Source organism: Cucurbita pepo, chromosome LG08 (genome assembly GCF_002806865.2).
Source record: "Cucurbita pepo subsp. pepo cultivar mu-cu-16 chromosome LG08, ASM280686v2, whole genome shotgun sequence".
NCBI lineage: Eukaryota > Viridiplantae > Streptophyta > Magnoliopsida > Cucurbitales > Cucurbitaceae > Cucurbita > Cucurbita pepo.
In genome coordinates this window covers 2,639,702-2,657,685 of record NC_036645.1, presented here as the reverse complement: position 1 = coordinate 2,657,685, position 17,984 = coordinate 2,639,702, and the positions used below count along the sequence as shown (strand labels likewise).

General features: G+C 35.9%; 3 protein-coding genes across 5 annotated transcripts; 2 read left to right on the top strand and 1 right to left on the bottom strand.

Annotated features, from left to right (window-relative positions):
• Window positions 1-626: 626 nt before the first annotated feature.
• LOC111800067 (chaperone protein dnaJ 20, chloroplastic-like) lies at window positions 627-3,127 on the bottom strand. The gene is made up of 3 exons (XM_023683649.1): window positions 3,118-3,127; window positions 1,608-2,116; window positions 627-995 (listed from the first exon to the last, which is right to left on the bottom strand). Exons 1-3 carry the CDS (start codon window positions 3,125-3,127, stop codon window positions 855-857), a joined length of 660 nt encoding a protein of 219 aa, XP_023539417.1. The 3' UTR covers window positions 627-854.
• A 2,224-nt stretch (window positions 3,128-5,351) lies between these two features.
• Window positions 5,352-9,781, top strand: LOC111801055 (glutamyl-tRNA reductase-binding protein, chloroplastic). Its single transcript, XM_023685021.1, has 5 exons — window positions 5,352-5,895; window positions 6,149-6,229; window positions 8,788-8,892; window positions 9,004-9,153; window positions 9,390-9,781. Exons 1-5 carry the CDS (start codon window positions 5,515-5,517, stop codon window positions 9,633-9,635), a joined length of 963 nt encoding a protein of 320 aa, XP_023540789.1. The 5' UTR covers window positions 5,352-5,514; the 3' UTR covers window positions 9,636-9,781.
• Window positions 9,782-10,607: 826 nt separating this feature from the next.
• LOC111799560 lies at window positions 10,608-16,357 on the top strand. 3 transcript variants are annotated; one of them, XR_002815859.1, is made up of 8 exons: window positions 10,608-11,761; window positions 12,112-12,555; window positions 12,768-13,290; window positions 13,620-14,785; window positions 14,881-15,023; window positions 15,116-15,516; window positions 15,854-15,914; window positions 16,149-16,357. XR_002815859.1 is itself a non-coding variant. In XM_023682922.1 (6 exons), the coding sequence occupies exons 1-5, from the start codon at window positions 11,236-11,238 to the stop codon at window positions 15,018-15,020; spliced, it is 2,799 nt and encodes a 932-aa protein (XP_023538690.1). In that variant the 5' UTR covers window positions 10,608-11,235; the 3' UTR covers window positions 15,021-15,023; window positions 15,116-15,631. The 3 variants fall into 3 exon arrangements, 1 of the variants encoding a protein (XP_023538690.1); XR_002815858.1 differs by having other exon boundaries at window positions 15,116-15,601; window positions 16,149-16,354; XM_023682922.1 differs by lacking the exons at window positions 15,854-15,914; window positions 16,149-16,357 and having other exon boundaries at window positions 15,116-15,631.
• Window positions 16,358-17,984: the final 1,627 nt, after the last annotated feature.

Sequence of the window (17,984 nt, the reverse complement as noted above, 5' to 3'; positions counted from 1 at the left end):
TTTGAGAATGCTCCTAAACGAGAAAGCTCTTTTTTAAATATGATATTTCAAAGTTAAGGAAGAAAAATAAAAAAAAAAGAAGATCTAGAGATATAGAGATATAAGTGAAACGACACTAAGCGAACTCTTGGGGTATAAATTAAATAAAGAAAGTGATAAGAGCAAGACCGAAATAATTATATGTGATAAGGGTACTAATGTTATTTTGCAAAGATTAGATATATTTTGAAACGTAGTACTAACAATTTCATCCAAACAAGGATCGTTCAAAATATATCTTATTTACTCCTATTTTTTCTAGAATATTTATCATATATCTATAAATAATCTTAAAAAGATAATAACATGTAAATCCATCCTGCACTCCCTCCTCCTTCCCAACTTTCTTTTCCCTTCTTGTTCATTTTATTATCAACTCTAGCTGGTCATCTAGAAAAATCAATCTAAAAAAGGTCAGATTTGGTAGGATTGTGAACTATAACTGACCTCCTCCTAAATTTGAAACCAATCTGAGAAACGATTTCAAATTCAATTTGAAGACCTAATTTCAGGAGTTTGAAAGAAAGGGATGATAAAGAGCCTTATATAGAAAGTGGGCTGATTCTGTTACAGTCGAGACAATAATATAGGTCAAAGAGGATATTGGGAAATTTTGTATTCACAAGATACAGTGATGGTGCAGATTATTTATGGCCTTGTGGGGCAAGTTTTCAATCAATCGTTTTAGAGCAGATTATAAACAGGAAAGGGGAAGAAGTGGAAGTATGAGGAAAACTAAAAACAAATTTATTATGATTCTCAAATGGGTCGTTCTATTTACTTATGGCTGCTCAAGTATGAATCTATAATTTCAATCAAACCTGTTCATTCATTTGTTGGCGCATTCGATCTCCCCACGACAAATTGTGTTTCGAATCCTTATCCATGCTTCTTCTCTTCAATTCTGAGATCTGAGCTTTCCAACAACTCTTCCATGCACTTTTATCCGGAACTCCCTGGATTCAAGTCAAATTGAAAGATTGAGTTATGGCATTCAAATGGAAGATCAAAAATGGCAGGTCCCAGGTGCGATTAACTCAAGTTTTTGTTTGATACAGCGGGGAAAGATTTATGGGAGACGTTGACAAAGTAATTTCAGACTTTCTAGAAACACAATCAAATGAAGTAGGAAAGAAATTCCATATTTGGAGAAAGTTGTCGAGAAAACAGTAGATTAGCCAATTGCAATCGATCTCTTAGTCTTAATTACAGAACAAAGAATAACAAAGAATTGAATAGCCAATTGAATACCCTTGCTCCAATAGGAACGGTACCGCCCTCCACCATTCCTTCAGCAGCTTTTATCGGATAGAGTCAGAAAACTACCAAAGAAAGAAACAAAGAACCAGAAGCGGACGATTCCTTTCCTCACACCAAAAATCCAGAACCAAAGGAGCATCTAACAAGAAAATATCCTTCACTCATACCAATTAAACATGAAACACCTCAAAAACAAGGGCAAACACAAAATCAACACAGAAGATTTCAAAATCCACCAACAATCAAACGCAATTTCCCCTAAAATACTGAAATACAAACGAGAATCGATAGATAAATTGAACCAATACCTCATCGACATCGAATCGTCTCCTAGCAGAGAACGCGACTTGAAGGCCTCCAACCATATCTCTGTCATACAACGCTCTCCTCCTCGGATCCGACAACGTCTCGTACGCCTCCTGAACACGAATGAACCTCTTCGTATACTCCTCTGCCCGGCCCGGCGGCGACACATCCGGATGGTACTTCCGAGCTAGTTGCTTGTAGGCGCGCTTAATTTCCGCCAAGGATCCAGACTCGGAAATGCCTAGCAAATCGTAGAAGGATCCATCGGCGGCCTCGGAAGAGGCGATTCCTCCGTTGAACGAGGCCTTTGCTCTAATAGAAAGAGACGGCAAGCGACTCGAATTGCACGGCGGAGTGTTGGGGAAGAAAACCCGAGATCGCTGGCCGGAAATTTTCCGCCGGCCGGTAATACTAGGGCTCGAAGGGATTAAGATGCGGTAATCGCCTCCAGAGTAGGTAAAATCGGAGCACTGCATTTCTCTGTTGTTTCTCCGTCTCTCTACCGCTTTGTCTTCTCTTATTTATAGGAGGACGTCCAAGCTGAGTCAGAATAAATAAAATATTCTTTTTTTTTTTTTTTTAATATGTATTTCATAATTTTATTCCTATATTATCCCTTCTTAATTTCAACGTTTTCATTTTATTTTATATTTAAAAATAAATAAATAAAACCCTATTTTTATTTTGTTTTCAAGCGATAATTACTTTCTTTTATTTTATATAATATTTGAAAATTAAGCACGTGGACTTCTTCATTTTTTCTATCTATTTTTATATATTTTTTAAAATTAAAGTCCAATTTTGAAAATAAATTAATAATTATTATTATTATTTTTTTTTTACTTTAGAAAATTAAGCAAATTTTTTGGACTTTTTTGTTACCTATTTATATTTGCTAAATTTTGGAAATAAAATAATAATAATATTAATCTTTTAAATTTTATTCCATATTAAACTAATTTTTTATTTAAAAAAATTAAACACTAAGTGTTTATTTTGTCTGTTTCTATTTTCTTTATCTATTTTTATATATTTTTTAAAAATTAGGCGAAATTAAAAAATGAAATAATAATAAAATTTTATTCTTATCTTATTATTTATATATTTTTAGATTTATGGTCTCAAATTGTTCCTTTAAAAGGCCATTTTTTAGGTTTTTTCCTTACTCGTATTTTTTAAATTGCTTTATAGGGAAAGTTGTGCACAAATGAAATTGTTTAAACTAAGAACACGTCTAAGTTAAATAATCAAAATATTCGGGACTAAAATGAAAATACAAAAAGATTTAGGACTAAAATGAAAATATAACAAGTTTTAGGATTAATTGAATAATAAAATTATGAGTTAAAATGAGAATTTGAGCGTATCTTAGTTGATAAACCGCATATCACGATACCTATTTAGTTATAAAAGTAGAAGTCGGGACTAAATTATTAAAAATAGTTATAAATAATATTATATGAATGAATTCTCACCATCTATCTCTTGGGGGCACAATGTCCTCACTAGTACAGTGCCCCATGGCTGGGTTTGATACCATTTGTAACGGCTGAAACCCACTGTTAATAGATATTGTCCGTTTTGGCTCGTTACTATCGCCGTCAGCCTCACAGTTCTAAAATGCGTCTAGTACAGAGAGGTTTCCATACCCATATAAGAAATGTTTGAAAATCCCTCTCCAACCGTTGTGAATTCTCACAATCCACCATTTTGGTGGCCTAACGTCCTTACTAGCACACTGCCTAGTATCTAATTCTAATATCATTTGAACAGTTAAAGCCCATCACTTGCATATATTGTCCAATATTTGTCTGTTACTGTATTATGGTCAGCCTCATAATTTTAGCTATTANGGTCAGCCTCATAATTTTAGCAGGAGAGATTTTCACACCCTTACCAGGAATGTTTTATAAAAAATAATAAATTTATTTTAAAAGTAAATAATAATTATTAAAAAATAAAAACAATAGTGGAGACACTTTAATTTTTAATTTGATAAGATTCAAAGAATCATTAAAGAGAAACATAAGAAAATGTATGCATTTGATTGTAATGTTCAAAAAAATAAATAATTTTTTTGTTATTTTTAAATTAATTCATGAAATTTTACTTTCAAAATTTTCTCCAAATATATCAAATTAATAATAATAATTTTAATGTAATAAAAAAAATAATATCTATATATTTCTAAAATAGAGAATAATTAATAAAAACTTATATTTTTAAATTTTAATATTAATTTTAATTTTAAAAAAAAAAAAAAAAACATATCAATAATTAGAATAAGACGAAAACCAAGATACGGAAATTAAGATGATATTATAGTCCTTCAAATTGATTTAATATATATATATATATATATATATATATATATATATATATATATATTAGTTTAATAATTTTGACACTAATTAATATTTTCTCTAATAAATATGCTTGAATTAATAAATAGTTTAAATTATATATTTTTGTATTTAATGACTACTCAGTGCTTTAAAATTATTGTCCTTAAAACATTTTTTTTTAGAATTAAAAATTGTAGGAATCTTCGTATAAAAATAAAAGTGATAAATTTTAATATTGTGAAATTTAGAATATATTCCATCTTTAAAATGAATTTAAATTTTAAAATTTTAAAATTTTGAATTTTAGTATCTATAATTTAAAATATTAAAATTATTTTCTATAATGGATATAATCTTAAATTTCCAAATTTTGAAAATTAGAAAAAATAATAATTTTTTCCCAATTATAATTTAACTTTAAAATATTATTTGTTAGAGTAACCGGTCATTTTGATACACAAAATTGAACGCTCAATCTTCACCTTCTATCGATCTTTGCGGACAGTAAAAAAATAAAAAAAATAAAAAAAAGTTAATCTTGAAATTAGAGGCGTGGTGAGGATGAAGATTCTTCCTCCGACTCCTGTTTTAATTCCCACTATGAAATTCTCCATTTTTTTTTTGTGAATATCAGATTCTACGAGAGGAAATTTTTGTTTCAACACACACGTACACATATATATTATCTTTGTCTCCTCCTGTTTCAATTTATGTGAAATTGTCTAGAAGAAAATTTCTCGAACACACACAAATACATACATACATATATATATATATATATATATATATATATATATATATATATATATATACATACATATATATATATATATATATATATACATATATGTATATATATATACATACACACGCGCAGTATTTTTGTAAATATTAAATTTTATGGGTTTTATATTTTTTTTTAACACATACAGTAAAATATAAAATATTGTAACTCTCCTATTTCAATTTTCACGGCGAAATTTTTTATTAAATTTCATGGGATTAATGAATAATATAATATAATCTTCAACATAATTTTTAAAAATTTAAATTTCAATTTTAGGGGTAATATTATATATTTTTATAATAAATAATATATATTTTTCCATAATTTTGGTATACGCGAATATATTTATATAAAATATAAGGCGGGTGAAAATTTATAAGGCCATTGGAGAGTAATTTCTACTTAAAATTTAATTTAAAAAACATATTTAAAAATAGCTTAAAATTTAAATGATTTGAATATTGGATTAAAAAATAAAAACTAATTAAATGTTAAATTTTGATTGGCCGGAGATCAGATTGGCTTACAAGCTACAATGAGCCTTAATGTAACAGATCATAGCTTTGTGTTGTCGTTTTCGTCTTCTACTCGCGCTATTTTGCTTGTCTGGAGCGTCAACTCGATCACAATCCTCACGAGTTGATTCTCTTTCGGCACAGTGATTCTCATCCTATTATCATCGAGACGAATTTCTCAATCCTTCTCAACAAATTCGAAGAAAGAAGCTGAAATTCGTCAGTTCTGAAGCTCTAGGGTGATTTTGGAGCTTTTCACCAAATGCATCTTCAAGCACAAACTCTCACGAATCAGTTCGCGCCTTCTGTCGCTCCATTAAAATCAACCTCGAAATCTCGATTCGCTTATCCAGACGGATGCCGATTTCGTAGATTTTCGTTTCGGGCTTTGAAATGTTCTGTTTCGGCGATTTCTGAGTTGGCTCCGACGGAACTGCGGAATGTGAAGCCGTTCCCGGCTGAGGTTTCGAGGACAATTATGGAGTTGTCTTCTGTTGGAACGCTTTCTTCTTTGAGCCACGAGGGATGGCCTCTCGGCGTTGGCGTTCGATTCGCTGTTGACCAAGACGGTACGCCTCTTTTGAGCTTGAATGAATCTATGCGGGAGTTCTCCATCGACAGGAGGTCCAGCCTCCATGTTCAGGTTCTTCATTTTATTGAGATACTAACGATAATGTTCATTTTTATGGATATATACGTCGTATGTACAGGCTCCAAGTGGAATTATGTGAAAATGAAGATGAAATCTCTGAATCGATTCAAGTTTATTTTGTTTCCGTTTGAATTCATGAATTGAAAGTTGTTTATAGATATTAAAGAAATATAGAGATTAATGTCACTAATTTGCATGTTTCTGATGTAAACTTGCTTATGTTTGCCATTCTTCTTTTGAGCAGTTGGAACAATGTGGATTGCGGACTCCTCAGTGTACAATTCAAGGAAGTCTTGATAAACCAGACAACAAAATGAATTTGAAGGTACAATTATCCACAGTCCCCGGATTTTTGGATACATATTCCTTTTAGCATTTTTTTAGGAACTCATCTGTTGCTACCGGGCTGAATTCTGGCTTAGCTAGCTAGAACTGTGGTCATTGTTTGCAAGTTACAGTGGAAGAATTATTTCGTTCCTCATTTGACAAGATTGCTCTAAGCTATTAGTCCTCATAAATGATTGTGTTTTACTATTAACGATAATTTATGCTTATGATGGGAACAATACTATTTCTAATGGAAAAGTGGCTATTGCTTTGAAGAATTTTTTTATGCATGAGTTGGTTCAGTGTTTAAAGAGAAATCTGCAAATTTGATGCCTCTCTAAATCAGGGTTGAGTGCAAGGTTGAATTTCTCTGGATTTCATACTTCGAAACCTTCGATGGAAAATCGAAGAAACTAGAACTATGGAATCCAACTACAGGAATGCATTTGTAGAAGGAACTTTTGTTTTTCAAAAGGAGGTCGTTTTACTCGATGTTTAGCTATCTTTTCCTGTTTATCAATTTAGTTTCTGTCCTTCTCTTGAATAGATGTTATTGAAGTTGAAACTAATAGTGGAAAGAAAAAGGAGAAATTTTCTTTAGAAGGGAAGTAAGGAAAGGTCGATCATTTAGTCAGTTCGAACACTGTTTCAAGAAGCCTCTACAAAATGGAGGATAGGAAACAGGTAATCTAGAGAAATAATGGCTACTTTCTACGTTGCTTTGGAGATATCCAAGAGACAGCAACGTGTTGAGGAATAAAGTGGTTACTGACATTTATGGTAAGGAAGAAGTGATGGTTCACAAAACTAAGGAAATTTGGTTTTTCTGGAAGCCTTTGGTGGGACTTGAAGGTTACATGGACATATTTTTTACTTCCCAGTAATGGAGTTGGGAAATGATGAAAGGACTTTGTCTTGGGATTACATTTGGGTAGGAAAATCACTTTCCATCTTGTAGCTTCCTCAGTGTTTCAAGGTGCCCGACCTATAAATGCTTATGCTCGGGACCAGCGGACCAGCGGGAAGTTAATATCAAATTGTGGAGAGTTCTAGCAAGAAGGTAACTAATAGATGAGGAAAAAGAGGGGGAGAGGTTTTGTACAAAGTCTGTATAATGTACAGCCGGGTTGTTTGGAGGACAAAAGGATTGTGAGATTCCACATCTGTTGGGGAGGAGAACGAAACATTTTTTATAGTTGTTTGGAGGACAAAAGGATTGTGAGATTCCACATCTGTTGGGGAGGAGAACGAAACATTTTTTATAGTTGTTTGGAGGACAAAAGGATTGTGAGATTCCACATCTGTTGGGGAGGAGAACGAAACATTTTTTATAAGGGTGTGGAAACCTCTCCCTAGCAAACGCGTTTTAAAACCTTGAAGGAAAGCCCGGAAGGAAAAACCCAAAGAAGACAATATCTGCTAGCTGTGGGCTTGAGCGGTTACAAATGGTATTAGAGCCAGGCACTGGATGATGTGTCAGCGAGGAGGTTGAGCCTCGAAGGGGGTGGATTATAAGATCCCACATCAGTTGGGGAGGAGAACGAAACATTTTTTATAAGGGTGTGAAAACCTCTACCTAGCAAACGCGTTTTAAACCCTTGAAGGGAAGCCCGGAAGGGAAAACCCAAAGAAGGAAATATCTGCTAGCGGTGAGCTTGGGCCGTTACAAAAGGAATTGAGGATTGCTTCCTTTAGGCTCATTCAGTAAAATCACCCGGGAGCTTTCTAGATCGCTTTTTTCTACCAAGTGCCAAGATTTATCAAGTCATTTAGGAAACACTATGCTCAAAGAAGTTAAAATTTCTGGTATGGACTGTATAAAGTCATGTAGTAGTTATATTGCCGATGAATTGCAACAGAAATGCCCTTTCGTGGCTCTGAAAGGAGTTGGGTATGGACTATAAAGTCTTGTTCTTTTAGTGTCTGTTCCTTTGGCTCCATAATGGCGTGGGGGTGCACATACCCAAAGTGCCATCTTCACTCGATCCTCCTTCCCTCTTCTGACAACAAGACGTTGCAAGTTTTTCAAGTTTTGTTTTGTTTTTGTTCTTGTAACTATGATTTATGATTTAGTAGCTTTTGGATTGTTATACTAGCTATTGTTTTATAACTATTCAACATCGTTCTTCTGAGATCCCACATCGGTTGGAGAGAGGAATGAAACATTCCTTATAAGGGTGTGGAAACCTCTCCCTAGCAGGTGCGTTTTAAAAACTTTGAGGGAAAGCTCAAAGAGGATAATATCTGCTACCGGTGAGCTTGGACTGTTACAAATGGTATTCGAGCCAGACACCGAGTGGTGTGCCAACAAGGATGCTGGGACCCCAAGTGGGGTGGATTTTGAGATCCCACATCGGTTGGAGAGGTGAATGAAGCATTCCTTATAAGAGTGTGAAAACCTTTCCCTAGTAGACGCGTTTTAAAACCTTGAGGGGAAGCCTGAAGGGAAAAGCCCGAAAAGAACAATATCTGCTAGTGGTGTGCTTGGACTGTTATAGTTCTATACTTATAAAATTGGATCTAACTCTTTATTAACTGTGATGCCATGTTTTTCAGCGGCTTCATACTACATGGAAAAAGAGATTTGGAGAAGACATTAATGAAGACCTTCTGTATATTGTTAGTGTGGAGAGAGTACTTCAGATAGATGACTTTGGGGAGGTACAAACGTCGTTTTCTGCACTCGTTGCTTTTACGCAGCGTGCCTAATCCGGGACCAGTTTCATAGAGACGTTTGTTCGAATAATAATCTAATACTTCATACTGTTTCAGGTTGGGGTTTTGGTAAACTCTTCAGATTATAAAACTGCAAGCCCAGATCCTCTTCGAAATTTTGCAGAAAGGCTAGTGAACGAGATAAACACGAACAATGCCGAAGATGTTAATCGCTTTTGCAACATATATGCCGATTTGAACTTTGAGGTTTGCTACAGTCGTCTTCGGGTTCTTATTTGATTCTAAACTCACCAGGAGATCTAGTTTTATTCATATTGCTTGTAGATAGCGTTATTCATATTGAAATTTATAAGCACACTTAAATTCTATGGGCTGAACCAATCAATCTTCTTTTAACTCGTCGTCCAGATCCCGTTATCACTTAATAATCTCGAAATCCCTTTCTAGGTAGAAGTCTCACGGTTCTCCACTTTTCTTGGCAGTTTACAGAAGCAAAGCTGATATGGATTGATCGGTTAGGCTTCGACCTGCGCGTATTCTCTCCTCAAAAGGGGACGTTCGAATTCCGAATTCCGTTCCCGAGAGAAGTTACAGATGAGAAGGGTGCAAAGTCGACGTTTAACGGCCTGTCCCAACAGGCTTGGGAGGTGGAAAGGAATTTCCAAGCTCTGGATTTTGAGAAGGTGAAGCAATTCAAGATGGTAAGACCATTGCATAGTTTAGAGTAGCTATGATGTGCTTTCTTTTTGCTCTCTTTAAAGCTTGTCCCGTTTATGAAAGAACTGAGTGTTTGCTTAATGTGTGAGTATGAGAAGTTGAGTTATGTTTTGACCAACAATTTTTTTATTTAATTGTTTGGTTCGAATTTCATATATTTGATGCTTCTATAACGGTCGAGCTACTAAAATGGATCTCTATTCGTAAACTATTAACTTCAAATTTGTGTTTAACACTATGACCACTCACGGTGGTCGGTGTGTGTTGGTCGTCTGTGGCGGTAGATAAATATTGAAAACTGGTGGTCGTCAATGCTCAGAGGTGGTCTGCGACAATGGTCGTTAGGAGCGAGGTGGTGATGGATGACAATGAAATTTGGTTATCATCAACATGATCAACCGATCGACCACTGGTCGTCAATGGAGAGTGGTGGTGGGATATGGGAGAGTGAAGGTAGTGTGAGGATATTTTGGTCATTTTCATATATTAAAATCGAGAATATTAACCTCTTGAAAAACAATTTTATTTTTTTTATGGAATTTTAATTCAATGTTTTGACCTCACCCATTAAAATATCTAATTAAAATTTGTAACAATAATTAATTTGAAAAATTACTTTTAAAAAAGATTTGAAAATTTAGTGTAAAGATTTGTTAGATAATAAATAATAAAAATAAAATAAATAAATAAACCTAATCAATGGGATTTGTTAAATAAAGATTATTCTAAACAATTTTTTTTAAAAAATTAAAAATAAATTCGAGTGAAATTCAATTTTAATCTATGAATGGAACAAATAAATTTATAAGATATTCATTTATTTAAATTCAAACTAATTACGAAAAAAACCTTCGAGTATTTATTTATTATTTTATTATTATTATTATTTTGTATATTTTTAAAATATTTATAAGAAAAAAAAATATTTGTAGGTAATATAAAAATATAATATGGAGAAAATTATTATTAAAAAGGAGAGCAGGGAGCGGAGAAAAATCCGGGGTTCAGGATAGCCACTTGTCCTCCTCGTCCCTTACACTCTCAATCGCGCGCCCGCATCTCAACGCCGTCGCCGAAATAGTTGTGTGTTCCTTCGACATTCGTCGTAGATAGCGCGCCATTGGCTTTCGCATCTTCGGATTTCCATCAGATCTAGGGCTTCTGCCGATCTGTTCACTTGTTTGTTCCATGGGAAACTAGGGGATTACTCTCTCCGTTGTTCTTTATTTTTCCCGGAAAGTGCAACGATTAATCTTCGTTTTTTCATCTTCTGTGTGCGCGCCAACAACTGCTTGGACATATTGGCGAATCTTAGTTTTCTCTGCAAACGAGCGGGAAATTTCTTGTTGAGATTGGGCATTTGCACGCCAAGACCTCTCATTGAGGCTTTATCAAGTTATTGATCTTTTAGGTTACCGGTGGTGCGTTTTTATCGGAATTTCTTCTCTTCATATAGGGTATTGGAGTGCTGTGGCGTATATTTTATGTTGTGGAAGCTTTGGTGGGTTGATTTGGTTTAGATTTAGGTTTAGGTTTAGGTTTAGGTTTAGGTTTTTGAGACTCAAGTGTTTGATATTGGAGCAAACCTAATATCGCGGAGAATTAGGTTTGATGGCTGATCGTAACTCGGTGGTCGCAAGACCAATCTGGATGAAGCAAGCTGAAGAGGCGAAACTGAAGAGCGAGGCTGAGAAAGATGCAGCGGCTAAAGCTGCTTTCGAAGCTACTTTTAGAGGCGTAGATAAGAATCCTGTAAAAGAAGCAGCATCCTCAGATAGTGATTTTGAAGATGCTGAGGACTTGGAACACAAGCCGATTGGGCCTGTTGACCCTGCTAGATGCACAGCAGCTGGAGCAGGTATAGCTGGTGGCACGGCCTGCGTGCCAGCTTCGTTTACTGTGGTAACTAAGGATGGCGATGGGAGGAAAGTTCCCCATGGTGGTGCACAGATTAAAGTAAAGGCGTCGCCTGGTGTAGGCGTTGGTGGAACCGAGCAAGATGGCATTGTGAAGGATATGAATGATGGTACATATACGATCACTTATGTGGTGCCAAAAAGAGGGAATTATATGGTTAATATTGAGTGCAATGGAAGACCAATCATGGGTAGTCCATTCCCAGTTTTCTTTAGTGCAGGTATACTCGATGGTTATGTTATATTCTTGTAATCTTATTGTATACGTGCAATGATTTAATGTTTGATTTATCTATTAAGTAAACAGAATATATCCGAAGTTTGAATGCTTCTTTGAATTAATTAGATATTTTGATGAAATGAAATGTCGACTTTATACAGATATTAAGATTATCAATGGGAATGCACTAGTTAGATACTGATACGGATACTTATTTAGATACTGATAACATTATTTCCTTGGCCATTGTTAATTGCTTGGCTTTCCCTTGCGTGTTATTGATTTATCTGTTTCATTCAGTTTGCTATGCAATGTTTTCTGATGACTGAGCTGTTTGTTGTTACCAACCAGGCTCGAGTTCTGGTGGACTCCTGGGTTTAGCTCCTGCATCATCATTTCCAAATTTGGTCAATCAAAATATGCCCAACATGCCTAATTATTCAGGGTCTGTTTCGGGGGCATTTCCTGGTTTGATGGGAATGATTCCAGGTATTGTAGCTGGTGCTTCTGGTGGTGCTATCTTGCCTGGAATTGGAGCATCTCTTGGTGAAGTATGTCGAGAATACCTTAATGGTCAATGTGCGAAAACGGATTGTAAGTTAAATCATCCACCTCACAATTTGCTCATGACTGCAATAGCTGCAACAACCAGCATGGGAACTATCAGTCAAGTGCCCATGGCACCTTCTGCTGCTGCTATGGCAGCTGCTCAGGCCATTGTTGCTGCCCAAGCCCTTCAAGCCCATGCTGCTCAAGTGCAAGCACAACAAGCTCAGTCTGCGAAAGACTCTTCTGGTATTCTCAGATTTTTGTATATAATTCAATGCTCACTCTTTTGTTTTTTTTTTTTGTGCTTGTGCTTCTCTCCTCAAATGCATCTTATGTTGTGTTCAAGTGTATTTGTTTGTGTTTTGGTTCTCGTGTACTTTCTTTTAACTTCCTAGATTACATATACCATATATTTTCTTAATGAACTTATTGTTATTTGTTGATGCTTCTCTGGCAAGGTTCATCTGACAAATCTGGGAAGGCTGCTGATGCACTGAAGAGAACGCTGCAAGTTAGCAATCTTAGCCCACTTCTCACCGTGGAACAGCTGAAACAACTTTTTAGTTTTTGTGGAACTGTTGTTGAATGTACCATTACTGATTCAAAGCATTTTGCTTACATAGAATACTCAAAGCCTGAAGAAGCTACTGCTGCGTTGGCATTGAACAATATGGATGTTGGAGGTCGGCCTTTGAATGTAGAGATGGCAAAATCACTTCCACAGAAACCAGCTGCCATGAACCCTTCACTTGCTTCATCTTCTCTGCCCATGATGATGCAGCAAGCTGTAGCCATGCAACAAATGCAATTTCAGCAGGCTTTGCTGATGCAGCAAACTGTGACAGCTCAGCAGGCCGCTAATCGTGCAGCAACTATGAAGTCTGCAACAGAGTTGGCAGCAGCTAGAGCTGCAGAAATAAGCAAAAGACTTAAAGTTGATGGAATTGGGGATGAAGAAACTGAGACAAAAGAAAAATCAAGGTATGGGATACTGTAACCACTAATCCTGCACCATCTCCTGTAAAATAAAATAGAAAAAATGACCTAGGGTTCTTGAACAAATTCAAGATACTTTAATTAGCAAACAATGAGCATTGATGGCTTAGGTAAATTCAATCCTTTATCATAAAATATCAACTGCGTTATATCTTCCCTTTTCTCCACACTTTTGATTTGCTAGGAAGGAAAACTCTCTAGTGTATGCCTTTCTTGTGTTATGTCATGTGTTTAAAGTCCAGGTTTTACTTTCTTTGAATTGAATTCTTTCCATCTTAATAAGATAATTTTGATTTTCCCCCTCTTTTCTGTAGGTCACCTTCCTTGCCCAGGGAGAGGTCAAAATCCAAATCAAAATCACCTATGAAGTACCGAAGTAGGCGGAGATCACCAACTTACTCACCTCCATATCATCACTCAAGAGATCATAGATCTCGCCATTATTATAGAGTTGAAGATGACCGGAGGTCTTATAGAGAAGCAAGAGATGTTAGTGAAAGATCTAGACGGCGAGATCTAGATAGATCAAGAAGTAATCGCTCACCCATCTCAAGGAAAAATAGAAGCCGAAGCGTCAGTCCTCGCAGAAGAAAATCATACAGAGCAGATTCAGACTCTCCAAATCGCCCAAGGGAACGTTCACCCCAAAGAGGTAGGAAATCAGATCATTCCGATTTAAGATCACCAAGTCGTCATCACGGGAAAAGCAGATCATCCCCAAGAAATGATGATGTTGACAAACTAAAACGTAGAAGACGATCAAGGTCTAAATCTCTTGAGACTAAGCATCATTCTGATGAAAAAAATAATGAAACGCAACATGGAAAATCAAAGAATCGGGATAGAAGGAGGTCAAGATCTGTTTCACTTGAAGACAAGCATAGTAAAAGAAGATCATCACCTAGAAGCATGGACAAGAATGTATCTAAACATAGAAGGCGGTCCAGATCAAACTCTAGGGAGAAGGTAGATGATACCTCATCGAAATATCGTAGTAGAAGACGATCACGGTCAAGTTCTTCAGAAAGTAAACATCTCACTGTTAATAAGTTGGATAGCACTAGAGATGAAAAGGTAAGACATCGTAGCAGAAGAAGATCTAGGTCAAAATCTGTTGATGGTAAGCATTGCAGGAAGGAGAAATCAGATAGAAGCAGAGATAAAAAGCCCAGACATTATGATAGAAGGTCATCCAGATCTATATCTCCTGGGGATAGGCATCAAAGAACAACCAGGTTGTCTCCTACCAGTTCTGATGAAAATGAATCTAAACATAGAAGGAGGTCGCTATCTCCCGAAGATAAGCATCGTGTTCATGTTACCGACATAGATAATGGATCAGTAGCTGAAAATTCAAAGCATCATGGGAGACAGCGGTCCAGGTCAATTTCAGGTGAGAATGGACAAGGAAATTTTTCTCCAAGTACGGAGGAAAATGAATTTAAAGATGGAGAGCATTCAATACTGGAACCTGCAGGAGGTAAGTACAATGAAATGATTGAAGATTCAAAATGTTGATGAACAACTAAAGTCATAAACGTATAAACACTGACGGAGATGGATTGATATTTTCAGGGCATGAAGCTAGTCTCTCAAAGGTTATAGATGATATGCCAACAGAAGTTGATCAGGGTAGAAAAGGGTTAAATTCCCAATATTCCAATGTTGAGGAATCGAGCAAAATTGAAATGTCTGCCGTTGAGCAAGTTGATTAGTTGGTAAGGTCAAATGCGTTTCTTTTTTGGCTTCCCTTTTCCTGATTACATATATTGATACGAGTCGATTCTTGGATGTTGTCGCCTTAATACAGATGCAATTTCTGGCGATTGACGTTGAGGAGGCAGAGTTAAATTAAAAATTTGACATGGAAGCGGTTTAGTGTATCTCATAAATCACAAAAACAGTTGCGGACTTGAATACCTTCATAACCCGGGTCAAATTTCGTTCTCAGCAATTTTAGCCGGGCTTGATGGCATATCCAAAGGCATCCATTGCATCATATGAGAAAGGGCTACTTGATAGAAGATTTGTTTGCATTTCTTTGGGTGCTCAGAAAATTCTTCTGATTTCTAGTTTTCATCCATGTCTTTTGTGTTTGATTATCTCTTGCAGGTTGAAGTTGGTCTGCTTTAAGCGTTTGAAGTCTTGCTGTCCTTTTGTCTACAAGACAAGACACCCAGTATCTGTAGCGAGCTTCTTTTAATACTTGATGTATGTTGAACTCTATGACCTCCTTGTTTCATGGTGAATTTGCGATAAAATTGTCTGCACAAGGATTGATGCCTTAGGAATTGAAGTACGTTCGTATTTTGTCTTTTCTTTTTTACTTTTCTTTGGTTATTTATTCTCTTTTTCGATGCTGAAAGGGTAACTATGGTTGGGACTGAAGTTTATTTCGAGGGTTCTTCCTATACTAAATCAAAATACCTCATGTTTTATGTTTGGATTTCTAGTGCTCACAAGTTCTTTTGAATAGGCCAATGGATGAGTTTCATTTTAATATCCATTCGAATGGGGCGTTGGACCTGTTCTATGAATATACATGCAGGTTAATCGGGGTGATTGTCGTTGGAGGTTTATCGGGTTGATTTTCTCTTGTTTACACAAAGGTATGCTTTTGCAGTGGGAAGTTATTAACAGCAAGCTTCCATTTAAGTCCTGGATCGTTTACACTGATTAGTATGCTTAGGAAATCTTATTCTTCTTTTATGCACTGCAATTTGCTGTGGTACTGTTGTCTTCTTCCCTCATATCTCTTCTTTCTTCTTCTTTTTTCTTTTTTCTTTTTTGTTTTCTTTTTCTTTCCTCTTCTCCTCCAATCTCCGAAATCTTACTTTCGTTAGGCGAAGCTACTGTTAAAGGTCGAAACCAAATGTTGCTGGGATAAAATGCATCAAAATCTCATCTTCTGGGTATGATCAGAATGGCTGTCTCACTTGGAAGCTTTTCTGTTCTTGGTGAATTGCAAATATATATGTATATATATATATATACAACAGGTAATTTTGTATGCTTGGTTGAAGAAGATAATCTATATCGGTTTACTTGATTAGATTCTTTAGATCCTAGGTTTGGTTTCTATTATTTTGGTGGATTTCTTTATAAAAAATAAAATAAATGAGCTCTATATGATCGAAGCGAACCTCTAGTCTCGATTCGGTTGTGTTCAAGGAGCTAGGAAAGCTTTCTTTTGCTGATACTGGATGTATGTGCTGTGCTGTGCTACAAGCTTTTATCTTCTGTTTCCCTTACCTCAAGTAAGACTTCTTTTTGTAGGACATAATGTGATTGAGTCTGAAAAGGGAAGCTAAACCACCATGATTGATGAAATTGAGGGTGGATGGATTGTTTGTGGTCGAATATTAGTATATGCTGTACAAATTATTTGCCTGATTGCTAGTTTTGTGCCTTGGAATAGGATATTGTTTGGCCTTTTCTCTTTGGTGCTTGTTCCCCCTTCTCCTCTTTCCTTTTCATATCATTTCTTGGTAGGATTACCTGAAAAACGATGGTATGAGAGCTGCAGCCTTTGGTTTCGAACTCGGGTTCCAACTTGGATGAGGTGGATGTCGATGTCTTAGTTCGTGCTCAGGAACCGAGCACCGTGCTTTAGTGTTGAACCTCACAGCTTGGATGGGGGGGATGTCCATGTCTTAGTTCGTGCTCGGTCTATTGTTTCTGAAGGAATCGAGCACCGACTTTAGTGTTGAACCTCACAGCTTGGATGAGGTGGATGTCAATGTCTTAGTTCATGCTCAGTCTATTATTTCTGAAGTAACCGAGCACCGACTTTAGTGTTGAACCTCACAGCTTGGATGAGGTGGATGTCAATGTCTTAGTTCGTGCTTGGTCTATTGTTTCTGAAGTAACCGAGCATCGAGCTTTAGTGTTGAACCTCACAACTTGGATGAGGTGGATGTCAATGTCTTAGTTCGTGCTCAGTCTATTATTTCTGAAGTAACCGAGCACCGACTTTAGTGTTGAACCTCACAGCTTGGATGAGGTGGATGTCAATGTCTTAGTTCGTGCTCAGTCTATTGTTTCTGAAGTAATCGAGCACCGAGCTTTAGTGTTGAACCTCAAAGCTTGGATGAGGTGGATGTCAATGTCTTAGTTCATGCTCAGTCTATTGTTTTTGAAGTAATCGAGCACCAAGCTTTAGTGTTGAACCTCACAGCTTGGATGAGGTGGATGTCAATATCTTAGTTCGTGCTCGGTCTATTGTTTCTGAAGGAACCAAGCACTGAGCTATAGTGTTGAACCTCACAGCTTGAATCTTCACTATGTCTATGCTAATTTGGTTAGGGTAGGTCGAGACCTAAGAGAAGTAGTCTAGATTTCGAAGTTATGTTCATAACACATTGAAAATCAGGCAAAACAAACCCATCAAATAGGCCTTAGGTTTTGTTTAGATGTATTTTCTATATTGGTTTTTGAAGAACTTTGATTATTTGAAACAAACCCATGGATTTTTAGAATGCTTATAGTATTGAATATCAAACAATGCTTAGGATGCTTAATGGTATGAGAAATTGATTGGTATTTTGGAAAAAAATTTAATTTAATTGAAAATTCTTTAAAAAGTTTTACATCATGAGAAATTAATTGGATACCAAATAATTAACACAATTTTGAAAAAAAAAAAAAAGTTAATTTATTCATTGTTTAAATTGAGATTA

What these genes read in the sequence shown, in the direction of transcription:
- LOC111800067 (XM_023683649.1), bottom strand. An exon ending in GACGATTCGATGTCGATGAG is followed by an intron (nt 996 to 1,607) that starts GTATTGGTTCAA and finishes ACTTGAATCCAG; the next exon opens with GGAGTTCCGGATAAAAGTGC.
- LOC111799560 (XM_023682922.1), top strand. Translation starts at nt 11,236, where the DNA reads ATGGCTGATCGTAACTCGGTGGTCGCAAGACCAATCTGGATGAAGCAA. An exon ending in GAGACAAAAGAAAAATCAAG is followed by an intron (nt 13,291 to 13,619) that starts GTATGGGATACT and finishes TCTTTTCTGTAG; the next exon opens with GTCACCTTCCTTGCCCAGGG. An exon ending in AATACTGGAACCTGCAGGAG is followed by an intron (nt 14,786 to 14,880) that starts GTAAGTACAATG and finishes TGATATTTTCAG; the next exon opens with GGCATGAAGCTAGTCTCTCA.
- LOC111801055 (XM_023685021.1), top strand. Translation starts at nt 5,515, where the DNA reads ATGCATCTTCAAGCACAAACTCTCACGAATCAGTTCGCGCCTTCTGTC. An exon ending in GGTCCAGCCTCCATGTTCAG is followed by an intron (nt 5,896 to 6,148) that starts GTTCTTCATTTT and finishes TCTTTTGAGCAG; the next exon opens with TTGGAACAATGTGGATTGCG. An exon ending in AGATAGATGACTTTGGGGAG is followed by an intron (nt 8,893 to 9,003) that starts GTACAAACGTCG and finishes ATACTGTTTCAG; the next exon opens with GTTGGGGTTTTGGTAAACTC.